This window comes from Vitis riparia, chromosome 15 (genome assembly GCF_004353265.1).
Source record: "Vitis riparia cultivar Riparia Gloire de Montpellier isolate 1030 chromosome 15, EGFV_Vit.rip_1.0, whole genome shotgun sequence".
NCBI lineage: Eukaryota > Viridiplantae > Streptophyta > Magnoliopsida > Vitales > Vitaceae > Vitis > Vitis riparia.
This window is the reverse complement of record NC_048445.1, coordinates 21,487,756-21,500,867: the sequence shown is the minus strand read 5'-3', so window position 1 is coordinate 21,500,867 and position 13,112 is coordinate 21,487,756. Positions and strand designations below refer to the sequence as shown.

Genomic DNA, 13,112 nt, shown 5'->3' with positions numbered 1-13,112 from the left:
GGTCTCTCTCTCCAAAGTTTTTGGTTTCATTGTTTTTGTTCATATCCCAAGTAAAGACATATCTAAACTTGACCCTAGACTTACCAAATATATCTTCTTAGGCTACTCTTCCACTCAAAGGGGTTATAAATGCTACCATCCTCCGTCTCGAAAGAAATATGAAGTAATGAATTTTAACTTCTTTGGGAACCAGCCTTGTTATAAAAATACTAATATTCATGGGGAGAAATTGGAAGTGGAAGATCAGTTCCAAGACTGCTCTGTACCTTCTTCTAATGCTACTTTGGTGGGTGAGAGAAATGGAATTTAAAAGATATATGAAAATTCTGAGCTACCAAATCAAGGGAAGTCTCAAGATTTAGAGTTTTTTGTTACTTAGGAAGATCTTTTATAACTAGGTTGGAATAAGGTCGAAATGCTCCTAGGTATGATAAGTCATTTACCTTAGAAGAAGGCATCATGTCTCCTAATCCTCCTGATTCTACAATTTTAATTCCTGTCAATGTTGTCCAAGTGGTTGATACTGGTTTGGACATTCATATAGCCATCAGAGAAGGTGCTACAAATTGTACTTAACATCCGTTCTTGAATTTCTTGTCTTATCATAGGATGAACAACAACTAACTATAAGGCCTTTACTACAAACTTGAATTCGAGTTCAGTCCCAAAAAATATGCAAGAAGCACTTGTTGATCCTAAGTGGAAGGAGGCAATAAATGAAGAAATGAAGGCTTGTACAAGAATTATATGTGGGATATAGTTGATCAGCCTAAAGGAAAATGTTTGGTTGGATGTAAGTGGGTGTTTTGTATTAAGTACAAGGCTGGTGACTCTACAGAGAAGTATAAAGTAAGATGCAACAATTTGATGTAAAAAATGTTTTTCTTTATGGGAACTTGGAAGAAGAAGTCTTCGTGGATGTACCTCTTGGATTCAAGGGGCAGTTTTAGATGGGATGGTGTGTAAGCTGAAAAAAATCATTATATGGCTTGAAATAATCCCAAGGGCTTGGTTTGAAAGTTTTGCTCATCAAACGGTCACTAGAAAAAAGAATGACTATTCTTGTTGTGTATGTTGATGACATGATGGTCATTGGGTATGATTTTGAGGAAATAGAGGATTTGAAAGATAAATTAGCCAAGGAATTCGAAATTAAAAACTTGGGAAGTCTTAGATATTTTCTTGGCATACAATCGAAAGGGGGAATATATGTGTTTCAAAGAAAGTACATTCTTGATCTTCTAGAAGAAATTGGAATGTTAGGGTGTAAACCTTCTGGTACACAGATTCCAATCATAAGTTGAGAATAAACTTGGGCGGAGTACCAATTGATAAAAGAAGATATCAAAGGCTTGTTGGCAAGTTGATAAACCTATCTCATACAAGGCCATACATTGAATATGTTGTTAGTGTTGTGAGTTTGTTAAAGTGTATGATATACAATGTGGGCCCACATCCTATAAGCTTAAGCTTTTAGAAAAATTGGTAGTTCAACATGGTATCAGAGCGTTGTTTAGTGGAGGGTCAAGTGTTCAAACCTCACCCCAATATGTTTATTTACCCAATTTATTAAGTTCATGTGTAAACCCAAAAAAGAGAGGCTACACATGAGGGAGGGTGTTAGAGTGCATGTTATACATTATAGGCTCAAATGCGACAAGCTTAAGCTATTAGGAAAATTGGTTGTTCAACATAGTATCAGAGTCTTGCTTGGTGGGGGGTCAAGTGTTTGAACCTCAACACTTGATGGGGGAAAGCCTTTTAAAGTATATTCAAGAAAGGGAAGGAGAGACATAATTAAACTTTTAAGTAGAATTAATATTAGTTGGAATTAAATTATAATTAGTATTAGTCGGAATTAAAGTAGGATTAGTATTTGTTGGAGACAAATTTAGATTAGCTATTTAGGTTATAAGACAATTAGAATCTTAGTAGACTTTTGATTTCTTAGATATACCTATAAATAAGGCTAATTGATGTAAATCGAACTAATGAATTTGATTGAAGTTAATAATATTATGTTTTCTTATTGCAAGTGTTACAATCCTCAATGGTGAGACGTCATTGATTTTCTTCTAGGTGAGACTTTAAAATTTCTATCTCTTCTTTATTGTATCTTCCTCAACAAGGAAAAGATTGATAGTAATCTCATTTGCACTCATTTTGTTTTATTTAAACTATAGTTGGCTGATGTATTCACTAAAGGAGTGTCTAAGTTTATTAATTGACTTCCTTTTATCAATTGGGACTCCTTTTCTCAATTGGTACTCTGTCTAAGTATCCTCAGCTTATGATTCTAATCTATAGGTGTATCCGAACATTTACACCCTAATATCTTCGAACCAGCTTGAGGGGTAGTGTAGGAGATCAATAAAATCTCTTAATCTTAGGGCCTGATTAGTTCTAAATGAGTTATATTTGGTGTATATTAGTATGTAGAATTAGTCAATTACTATACATATTAGGAAAATTGTAAGAGTCAACTATTGACTAGAATGGCTGCAAATTAGTAGTTAGGACAATCGTAAATTGGGTGTTTGACTATGGGACACTATCATATCTATGCGTGCTATTTTTACTTATCAAAAAACAAAAACATGTATCTATGTGCACTATTTTTTGATCAATGGAATGAAATGGTGGTTCTAGCCAATAATTTGAGACAACTCAAATAACTCTTCCTTCTAGAAAGACATTGTTTCTTAAATGATCCTGTACTTAGCTTCATATATTGAAGTTCCAATACATTTTAAATTGGGTTTCTGAAAGCCCTGGAGAATTTTTAATTTCTTTGACATTCTGCTTGTTCTGTAGAGAATGGATCAAACTTCAAAATATTTATGATTTTCAACCACCAATTATTTCCTTTGATGAAGGATTAATGTTGTGAGATTTTGCTTACGATATGTGCATCTGCTTATGATTTTATATTATTTTTATGGCTCAATTTTTGTTGTATTTCTATTGCTTTCAATTTCAAATGCAACTGAAACCTTTAGAAGAACTGTCTTCCTATGATTTGATATTTTCCATTAAAAATGTAATTCTGAGAATAAGGCATGGCATAACCGGGCATGTCCTTCTGTAGGTTCTCTTGTCACTCAATGGGATTGAAAATGTCAAATCTCGACTATTATCAAAAGCTGAGTGAGTTTTCTTATTGCTACTTGAGATGTTGCATCACTTTACTCAACACTTGCATATATATATGATTTATTTTACTTATTTTCTTGCAGATACATTCTATCAAGTCATAAGAAAGTGTTATGGGATGTTAGTTTCAACAATATCATCATAAGTCTTCCTTGGACAAATGCAGATTTGGAGCCATGTAGTATGGTAATTGCTTTGTTATTTGTTGACCCAAAAGGTTTTTTCAAGAATGGTATTGCATTTTCTCATGGTTGATTACTGAATGCACCAATAAAACATGTAATTAAAATTATTGTTATTAATACTAATATTTAAATTTGTCCATGTTTCACTTCTACATATGTGCATTATAGTATATATGTTTACCAGGCATTGATAACTGTAATAGGAATAGTGAGGTGCAATTTCTTTCTTTAAAAATACTGCTTGTGTTTGTGCCTCCATGCAAACTAATTTCAATTTGGAGAACTTAGTAACTGCACTGAGTATAGGGCCTGGAGGGTTTTTTTTTTATCCTCAGAAAATTAAAGTAACAATGGTGAATGAAGCTGTAATTATAATAAAGATGGTAAAAGCAATAAGGAGCTGAAAAAATTCCACTGAGGCTTTGAAGTGTACGGCTGATGATAATGTAGTTTAGTTGACAAATATGTTTAATCAACGGATGAGGAAAATTCCTGATAATGTTAAATTACAGTGTCAGGCATATCAGTTTGGTTCTTATGCCAGGATGATCTACCATTAAAGCAGTTGATGTCAAGTTTTAGATAGTAGGAAAACAAATTTCCTTATGGCATATGTGTGTGTGTGTGTGTATGCATAAAATATTTCAAATATTGGGATTGATAGGAAAAGCCTGTGGTTGTTTTATAAGTTATGAAGAAGTCTTGCATCAAGCCTTAAACAAGAGGGAGAAATCTTAAATGTTTGGTTGTGCAGCAAAGAGGAGACACAGACGACTTAGAAGAAGGGCAAAAATAATGTTGGATTAGGTAATAAAAAAGCATGACGATGCATGACGAACATTTGATGTGGTTTGTGATAGAGCTGAATGGAGGAAAGTACATGTCTGATTGACTTAAGTTAGTTGCAATATAATGCTTTGTAGAATTGCAGCTCCTTGTATCTGATTCTGGTTTATAGTATTCACAAATAACATACCTAATGTATAATATACAATGAAGAGAAAGCAAAAAGGGAATAAGCATTATGTTGTGAATTTTCTATCCCATTATAAGAGATTGATTCCTCTATAGAGGGGAGAAATTGAGGCACCCTTATTAAAATGCATTATTAGAGAAATATTGAAGAAATGCCAAGAATATTTAGTAGATCTTCATGCACCTAAAATGCTTACTAGGCAAAGAAACTGACACATAAAAAAGGCTAAAGAATCATTTTGTTTTAAAGTTTCTGTTATTTGTCCATAAGAAAAAGTGGGCTAGACAATAGGGGTTATTCTCCCCTGTGCTTATAGTCTTCCACCCTGAAACCCAACCCTGATTAAGGCTGGATTTGACTTAAATCTCCAATTCAACCTCTTAGAGGCTTTATCAAGGAATACATTGCACATTCATTACTTTGCATTTCCTTGCAATTTGTAAATGATGTCTATAACTTTCTAGTTACTATGTTGATGGGAGGGGAACTTCTCCTGTTTCTTGTGTGACCTGCATGTGCACGTGCATGCACACACACGCACACACACACACAGACAGACTAGGCTAGGGCTTTGGGTCTCTGAAATATCTAGGTAGAGAGGGCCATTAGGCAGTTGTTATTTCATAGGCTCCACAAAAATGAAAGGGGCCTGATGCACTATGATGTATGGTTGCAGCAAATCATAAATATTGCTAGTTTTTTAGACTGTACTTTTATTGGACTCCTCATCTAGCAATTCATGTGGCTGATCGATTATCCTAGCTAGGACCAATGAGCTAGTCTGTGTCCTTCTTAAGGGATTTTTTTTTTTGTTTTTAATCTCAAGTTATACCTTTTTCTGACACATGTAAGCTGTACATCTTGTTTTCTTTTTGCTTTGGAGCTATTCATGATCTCCTTTTTGTTTTGATCAGTTCTTGTAAGTTTTGGATGGATTTGTCGCCCTTATTAATACTTCAATTAATCTCAATGAATTGTTGTTCCTGATTGGATAAAGCATACATACATACATATGTATAAAATGTAGGGGAAGTCTACAATGGGAAAACACACCTTACTTTCTGGGCCTGACTGCTTCATATTTAAAAGATGGGTATGGACAAGGGTCTAATATATCAACTACTTAAGAGTGTTGTTTTGTGAGTGTAACTGGCATGATTTTTTGAATTAATTATTCACTTCACCTGATCTATAAGCTTAATTGATCTTATTAGACAATTAATGTTAGTGATTGGTATCAAGTTTGGCATTTACCATTATGTTTGTGTGTATATTTCATCAAATAGTTTAGATCTTCTAAATACCATCATGTCTATCATCTTCTTTCATCAGCTGCAGGCCCTTCTTATTTTTTACCTTGCAAGGAATTAAAAAACCTATGGATATAGGATCTTATCTATGGTGATGCAGACTCACATCTTCAGTTAGTCTCTCATTTTTTGGGGTTGCTTTGGTTCTTATTTTATTATTTTCTTTTGATGTTACTTTGACAGATAGTTCATCCTTCATGCAATTGCTTTTTTTTTTTTTCTTCTCTATCATTTAAGAAATATTATATTCCTATAGAAAGGGGTTAAAACAGCTCCAATGTTACTGTTTTGATTGATCAAGTCTGTCCACTTACATATCCTTTATTTTGAACTACTATATTGAGCAGGTATTGGAATCAGGATCTCTTTTTTTTACATCTAAGCACGATCTGAGTTCTTTGGCTTCAAATAATGAAGATCAATCATATAACCTAAAAGGTTTCTTAAGTTCAATTTCCACCATCAGTATTCCTATGGGTGTCCAACTTCATGATCTTTATGATCACTTTGAGATCAAACTAAATGATTTTGAGGTCAGGTTTCCCTTTTTTTTTTTTAATTAACTTTGATATGCCATTTTTTCTTTTGGATAAATGAGACTAGAAATTGATATTGTGCAGGTGAAGATATTGATGCCTTCCTCTCTGCAAGCAATCTCAGTTCTTGAGAAATTTTCTGCCACTGTTACCCTGGCATCCTGCATCATTCCAGATGAATTGATATTAAAACAGTTGGAGGTAATGATACCTTTTATGAACATATGTCCTGATTCTGTTGTTAATTAGATGGTTTGATATAGTGGATTATAGTTGTTTACTTGTTGCTTATTTTTTCATTTGTAGAGCTGTTACTCCTTATCATGAAATACACAAACTGTTATTTTTATTATTTTTATTGGGTTGAATGGACTTAACTTCAGAAGGCTGTTTATTGAATTTTGATTTTGCATTCATGGAATTGAAAAGCGTGGACTGCTGGTTTACGTGTGGACCATTGTGTTGATATTGTTGTAACATCCCCACTTTGGTACAAGCACTTTCCATCCCTCCATCAAATTTCTTTTTCTTCTCTGCATTATGAAATCAGTAATGCAGAACTTGCACTTTGTATACTCTTCAAATACATGTTTTTCTATATATTTGCATTATTAATTACATCTGCTGAACTTTCTGTTCCAGGCTATACCTATGATGCAATGACTTGATTGAACTTTTTCCTAATTGTTGACTGTGTCAGCAGTTCTACTATTCAGCAGTAAAAAGATTGCCATTTTCCTTGTCCATTTAGAGTAAACTGTAGACATTTATGACTAAGTTATATAAAAAATTTGACCAGGTTAAAAGAAGTACTTTTGCTTATCCCTAGTCCTCCATTTGGTCTATCATCTGAAGAGTGGTTTACTTAGTGATAATCAACAACTGAAAGATTAGTTGGGTTTTTATTCTCGTTGACCCTGGGTGTGGCCCTGGATTAACAAATCATGGAACCAAGTTTTTTATCTTTTGGTCAAGGTTAAACAGGCTAAACTTAAGATTCACAAGCTAACTTGCTCAAAATATTGCAATTTCTTTTAGTGTATGCTGGCTCAGACCAGATTATATTTTAAATCTTTTAACATTACATTACAGAGGAAATTGGGAAAAGGAGGTTCTTACAACAAGATAGATAATTGTGTGTAATAATTGATGTGGGATAGCTTTTCTATTGTGATGTGGTGTTGACTTATTTGTTTGGATGTGTTATAGTGCACCATCATACCTGAAAGTTTATATATCCTGTGTTAGTGGATAGAGAATACAAAGCCTGTGTCAATCACTTATAAAATCTTCCTGTCTCATCTTGTCTTTCTGTTTGTTTTGTGTGGGGACTTGTAGGGACCTCATCCCTTTCCATTTGACATATTGGATTTTTGGAATAATCTTGTCTTCTAGATGGTAGTAGGTTTGCTGCACTAATGGACCTGTTTGATGTATTTATATTAGGTAGTTCTTTTTTTTTTTTGCTGTTTTTGAAAACTAAGTATTAGATAAAGATAAAAAGGTGAAAAGATTAGAGGTCATTTGAAACTATTGAAAAACTAATTTTTCTAAAAGCTTAAGCTTGTAAAATTTGGACTGACAATGTATATCATGCACTCTAATGTCATTCCTCACATGCCTCCTTTGGCTTACATGTGGGCTCTAATAAATTGAGGAAATAAAGTAGTCTCTCTTGGGTTTAATAAATTGAGCAAATATCTATACAATAAAATTTGAACATATGACCTCCCAAACAAGGCTCTAATACCACATTAGACAACCAGTTTTCCTAAAAGTTTAAGCTTGCAGGATTTGTACTCGCAATTTATATCATGCACCCTTACATAAACCAGAATCAAAGGGAAAAATTAGAGTGCACTCTTGACAACAAGCACCCATCCACAAGCTCTGAACAAAAGCTGCACCTAAGAGCCTAGTAAACGTAAGACCCAACAAAAGTTGGAGCAGATGAGTGTTCAAAGGCAGAAATCCCCAACAAACTCTTCAAGAGCAACCTAGGCTTATAGAAAGCTTAACAATGTGGTGAATCCATGGGTCAAACCTCCATGCCCATCCCAGTTTTCCTACAAAGAAGCAACCCAGAAGGAAAGCACCCTGGCTTCCTATGGACACTCCAAAATTTTATAGGCCAAACCTCCATAACCTTCTCCTACCTTGAGATACTCCATAATTTTATTTAACTCAGAACCAAACAACACGTGTTAATTTGTTTCCTTCAGTTGATTCTCTCCTCCAATTCAATCTTAGCTTCAGTTCTTAAGAGTTGAATTTTTACTTGCTTTGTATGGTAAAGAGAGGGAGGAGGTTGGAGAGAGAGAATTTTCTGTCAGATTGTTTGGAGGTAAGATCCCTTTGAATTGAACAAGATTTCAGAATTATCTATAGATGATACACACAATGACAACACATGTACATGAATTTTTAGCAATAAAGTCTTCATTTTTTTTTATTGTTTCAAATTTTTTACATGAATAAGATAGAATAAATAATGTGCATTAGTTCATTTTTCTATTGTTCTTAGATGTGTTGGTTGCAGGTTTATTTCAGTGTGTTTTCACTTTGTGCACAATTTTGCCCATTAATATATTTGTATATGTTTTTTTGAATCTTTTAGTGACAAAATGCTCATTTTCTTTTATTTGAATTCTGGACATGCATAAGATTGAAAAAATGATGCGTCTTATATCATGGTTCTGTTTTTTTTAATTTTGTACTGGTTCCAGGTTTATTTCAGTGTGTTGTCCCTTCATGCACACTTTTCTCCGTTGATATACGGTTCAGTTATCGGATTGATGGCACATTTTAAAATTCTGCAATCAAAGTCAGAACCTGTAAGCCTGAACTCTCTGGGTTATCTTAATATCATGTCAAATGGAACTACAAGCACAAACAATTTCTGTTTCTCTGTCTCTGCAAATTTAGAGTCAGTCAACGTCCATGTTAACCTTGAAAATGATGGAGCAAATAGTTCTGTCCTCATGCTTTCTCAGCGGGAATTGGATATTAGGTAAGTTTTGAACCATTGATTTTGTGCTTATGAATTTACATGTTTGAATGCCTATGCACTCATACACAAGAAAATACTTTCATGTAATATTCTGCATTGGAACTTAATTGTTTTTGTCTTGGTGGGTCTGGTGACTTGATGGAAGTGTATTATACAGGATGATCATTCCATAATATTACTTGTAAAAATTATCATATATTTTGCAATTTAATCTGTTTACTTTTGAACCTTTTTTATATTGAACTCTGCATCCTTCTCTTCTTGTAAATTATTCTTTTATTAATGAAAATTGCTTTACTTCTCCTAAACTGAGAAAAAAAAAGTGAGGGAGGGGGAAGGGGGGAGTAGAATGCTTAGTTTTTGGTTGACCTGCAGCTATATAACTTGCTTGGCCCAAAGTACCCTGTGGTCTGTAAACCAAAATTGTTAGGTGTAAAAGAGCATTTATTTTCTAGGTGTTTCCTTGTTCAAGCTGAATGGGCCCAGGGTGTGCCCCTGGGCATGTGGAGTTGGTCAAACTTGAGAGGGACAGGTTTATTATGGTGGATATTATCCTACGAGTTCGATTTGAAGGAGGACAATCCATGTTCTTGGGAATGAATAAAGATCTTTGACATTTACTTGACTACTGGCTATGATCTGATCAATTGAAAGATGTGATGATGTTGTCATTTGTGGAGGAGCTCAGGGAAGAAGTTGGCAAAGAAGCCCAAAAATGGGTGCAGATATGAGCTCAAGGGAAGAGGACACTTTCAGATAAGGAAAGGGAGGCAAGGTTTGGTAGTTGAAATTGTGGTTATCCTGAAAAGCAAAAGGCTCAAAGATCTGGTTATTGTTTTTAATGCAACATATGGGTTAAGATTCCTAGTCCAACTGTTTCATTAGACAGGGAAGATATATGGTGTGGATTAGATCCATACTGTCTTTTGATGACTTTGACTTCAAGGTCTGATAATTTTGAATTTTCAACAGTGATAGGGTTGGATTTTGAAATGTATTGGATAGGTGATTAAAGACGTTAAGGAGAGAGATACTTTGGGGAGAAGTTGTTGGTGCAAGAGTTCATGTATGTAAAGAAGCTTAGATTACAGTCTCTCTTGTGTCATGAAGTGTTCTAAGTAACATGTGACAGTGATCTAGGATCATCAGCTGGCATCAATAAAAGTTGGTGGGCTTTTAAATTGTGTTTACCAATATCTACATATGGTTCTAGAGAGGAAAAACCATAAGTTGACCGTAGGAGACTTATCGCATGTGACAAGACAATGCCTAAAAGTTTAGTTTCGTTTTTTAATTTATTTTTATTTTTAAAGCAGCTTGTGTATCAGGTTACAACTTGGCCCTCATTGCCATGTCATTTAACCAATTAGTAAATGCAACTAAAACTACTGAAGGTTTTTGAAGCAGAATATTATTGATAGAGAAGAAGCATCTAGAACAGTGAGAAATCCTTCAAAGAAACTAAAACAGAAGAGAGAGAGAACCACAGCCTAGATACATCACAAACAAAGAGAACACAACAGAACCCAATAACCTGAAAATCTCAGTGTGGATAAAATTCAGTAGGAACTTGACAAAGCTAGAAGCTCACCTCTCAGCAAGCTCATCAATTATGGGAATATTTTCTTTGTCACTTATCTTTTGATGTCGTTATGGAAGAGTTTTGAGGAGTTCTTAGCACCAATTGGAAGGATTGGAGTTTGGTATGCCTTCCAATTAAGATGGTGGCGGATATAGGGGCTGAGTGGGTTTCTCTGCTTATTAGTTTTCTGACGCTTAATTTTTTATGGATATTCTATGAGAAATTTGGGTGATATTGGTATTGAAGGATGTCATGGAGATCATTGGGCCAAAAATTTTCAATCCTATTTGGATTGGTGGTTAAAAAGCTAAAAGTTCTTTTATAAGCTTGATAAAATCTTTTGAACATTTTTGGTTAATTGTCAAAAAGTGCTTAATGTGGAAGGTAAAAAAAATGTTGCTTCTCCTAGAAGCTCTACTTTGGCCTATGTAAGTTGTTTCATGTTTAATGAAAGTTTTAAAATACAAATATTGCTCTTTGGAAATTAGGGTTTTAGCTTTGGTTTCAGTTTCTAGGCAAAAGAAAAAAAATAGAAAGCTGTCCCCAAAGAAGCCTTTGAGCCTTTTTAAAGAGGTGGGAGTGGAAATTGACACTGACATATTGCCTTATTTGACGATCTCAAATTCACAAGATGGTTGTGTGTCACCAATGTAATAGTGGAAGTGGACTCGGCAATTGTTCTATCTTGGGTGAATAGGGGCCACAGTGGGTCTTGGGGATACACTTTTTCAATGCGGCAAATTGTGGATTTGGGTGAGGACTAGATTGCTCTTTTCTTTAAGTCTAGATGAACTAATTAGGATGCCAATAAGTTGGCGAAGGGAGGAGTGTATACTTTCATGGATTTTGTTGGGAATCTCATACCTGTTGGGTTTTGTTGTTTTTCCTTTAAGGAAGGGGAGTCAAAGGCTTTCTTCTATGGGGAGTTACATTTTGCTTTTCCAAAATTGATCTTGAAGACCAACCCCCTCCTTTCCCATGCAAAAGTTTTTCATCCACCAACTCATTAGCTATTAGTATGGAATCCAAAATTGTCTGGCCTCAATAGAAACCTCAAAGATTGGAGAAATGGTCTCACAGCGTATTATATGAATGAGCTTAAAGAGTGTCTTGGTGATAAACTTATAATGACTTCTTACAACTAATGAGCCTGAATTTTTAATGCCAGTAGTAGCTTCTTATCTAGGTAGAAAGCCAATTAGGGGTTGTATTTGTGCTACTGTTGATTACTCCACTGTTGTAAAATTTACCAAAGATTTTCAGCTGGTTCTCTTTCAACTTTGGACAACAATCTTTATAAACATCTAAGGAAAGGTCACAAGGGCATGAAAATCTCTCTATCCAACTGAGAAACAACTTCTTGAGTTTCCATCTATAAGGCACTTTAACCATGCTGCACTATCTGCAGATAAGTCCATTTTAAACCCTTAATCCTCCAGATGAACAGTATTCCTTTCAAGCAGTAAGTCAGTGATCAACCAATGCCTCCATGGCATGACTTTGTGTTTGCTTCAGCTGGGATTCAAAGCCTTGCCCCAAGTAAATATCTGGTCTCATGACTATACTATTCTAGCAGCTTCCACAGGAGGGCTGGAGCAAGTCTCTGGAAGTGTGCTATTTTAGCCATGGTTTTGGTGATCTAGATGGAGAGAATGTTAGAATCTTTTAGCATAGGTACAGGATGATTCAAGGAAGGTTGTGAGTGTTTTTTCACATCCATTTAGGTTTCCAGATAACATGGTATCCCATTGATTTTAATTTCTGTGGGTAATAGAGTGGTTGGTTTAAGGAGTCAAAAATGTGATTGTATTGTTAGATATTGTACCTCTCTGGTCCAGTGGAATCTTGAAACTCATGTTTGAAGGGCGCTTGCAGGGTATCAGGCTCAAAGTAATATCAACAGAATAGTTGGTTATTGGAGGGGCAGAAAAGGCAAAATCCATAGAAAGAAAAAAAGAGAAAAGTATATCAGCAAAAGATGGTGTCTTCTTTCTTGTAACTACTAGAGAAAAGCAAATAGGGTAATAGTCACACGTGACGCTCCATGAAAAAAGGCAAAGGTTTTTATTCCTGGGTCGAAATGTATGTCAATGAGAAAACAATATCAGATTATGAATTCTCCTTTATCAATTATGTGGATTATTTGGGCCAGGGATAGGAATGGCATTTGAAAGTCTTAAGTCTTTTTGGGCAGTGTTTTGCTTCCTCCAATTTTTATATATCTTTATATTATTATTGCTACTGCTACTACTATTATTAGTGTTATCATCATCATCATCATCACCATTATTATTGTTCTTTTTTTTCTTGTTAAGGATCTTTCATCTGTTTTGTCTGTAGTATTAAATTAACAAAAAAAA

General features: G+C 34.7%; 1 protein-coding gene across 2 annotated transcripts in view; it reads left to right on the top strand.

Annotated features, from left to right (window-relative positions):
- Positions 1 to 13,112, top strand: part of LOC117932118 — a 126,395-nt gene that overhangs the window by 84,768 nt on the left and 28,515 nt on the right. For both annotated transcript variants that reach the window (XM_034853171.1, XM_034853170.1), the window contains 5 exons: positions 3,089 to 3,147; positions 3,237 to 3,339; positions 5,972 to 6,157; positions 6,245 to 6,361; positions 8,887 to 9,170. In XM_034853171.1, the coding sequence (XP_034709062.1) occupies positions 3,089 to 3,147; positions 3,237 to 3,339; positions 5,972 to 6,157; positions 6,245 to 6,361; positions 8,887 to 9,170 (749 nt within the window). The remainder of the gene's footprint in view (positions 1 to 3,088; positions 3,148 to 3,236; positions 3,340 to 5,971; positions 6,158 to 6,244; positions 6,362 to 8,886; positions 9,171 to 13,112) is intronic.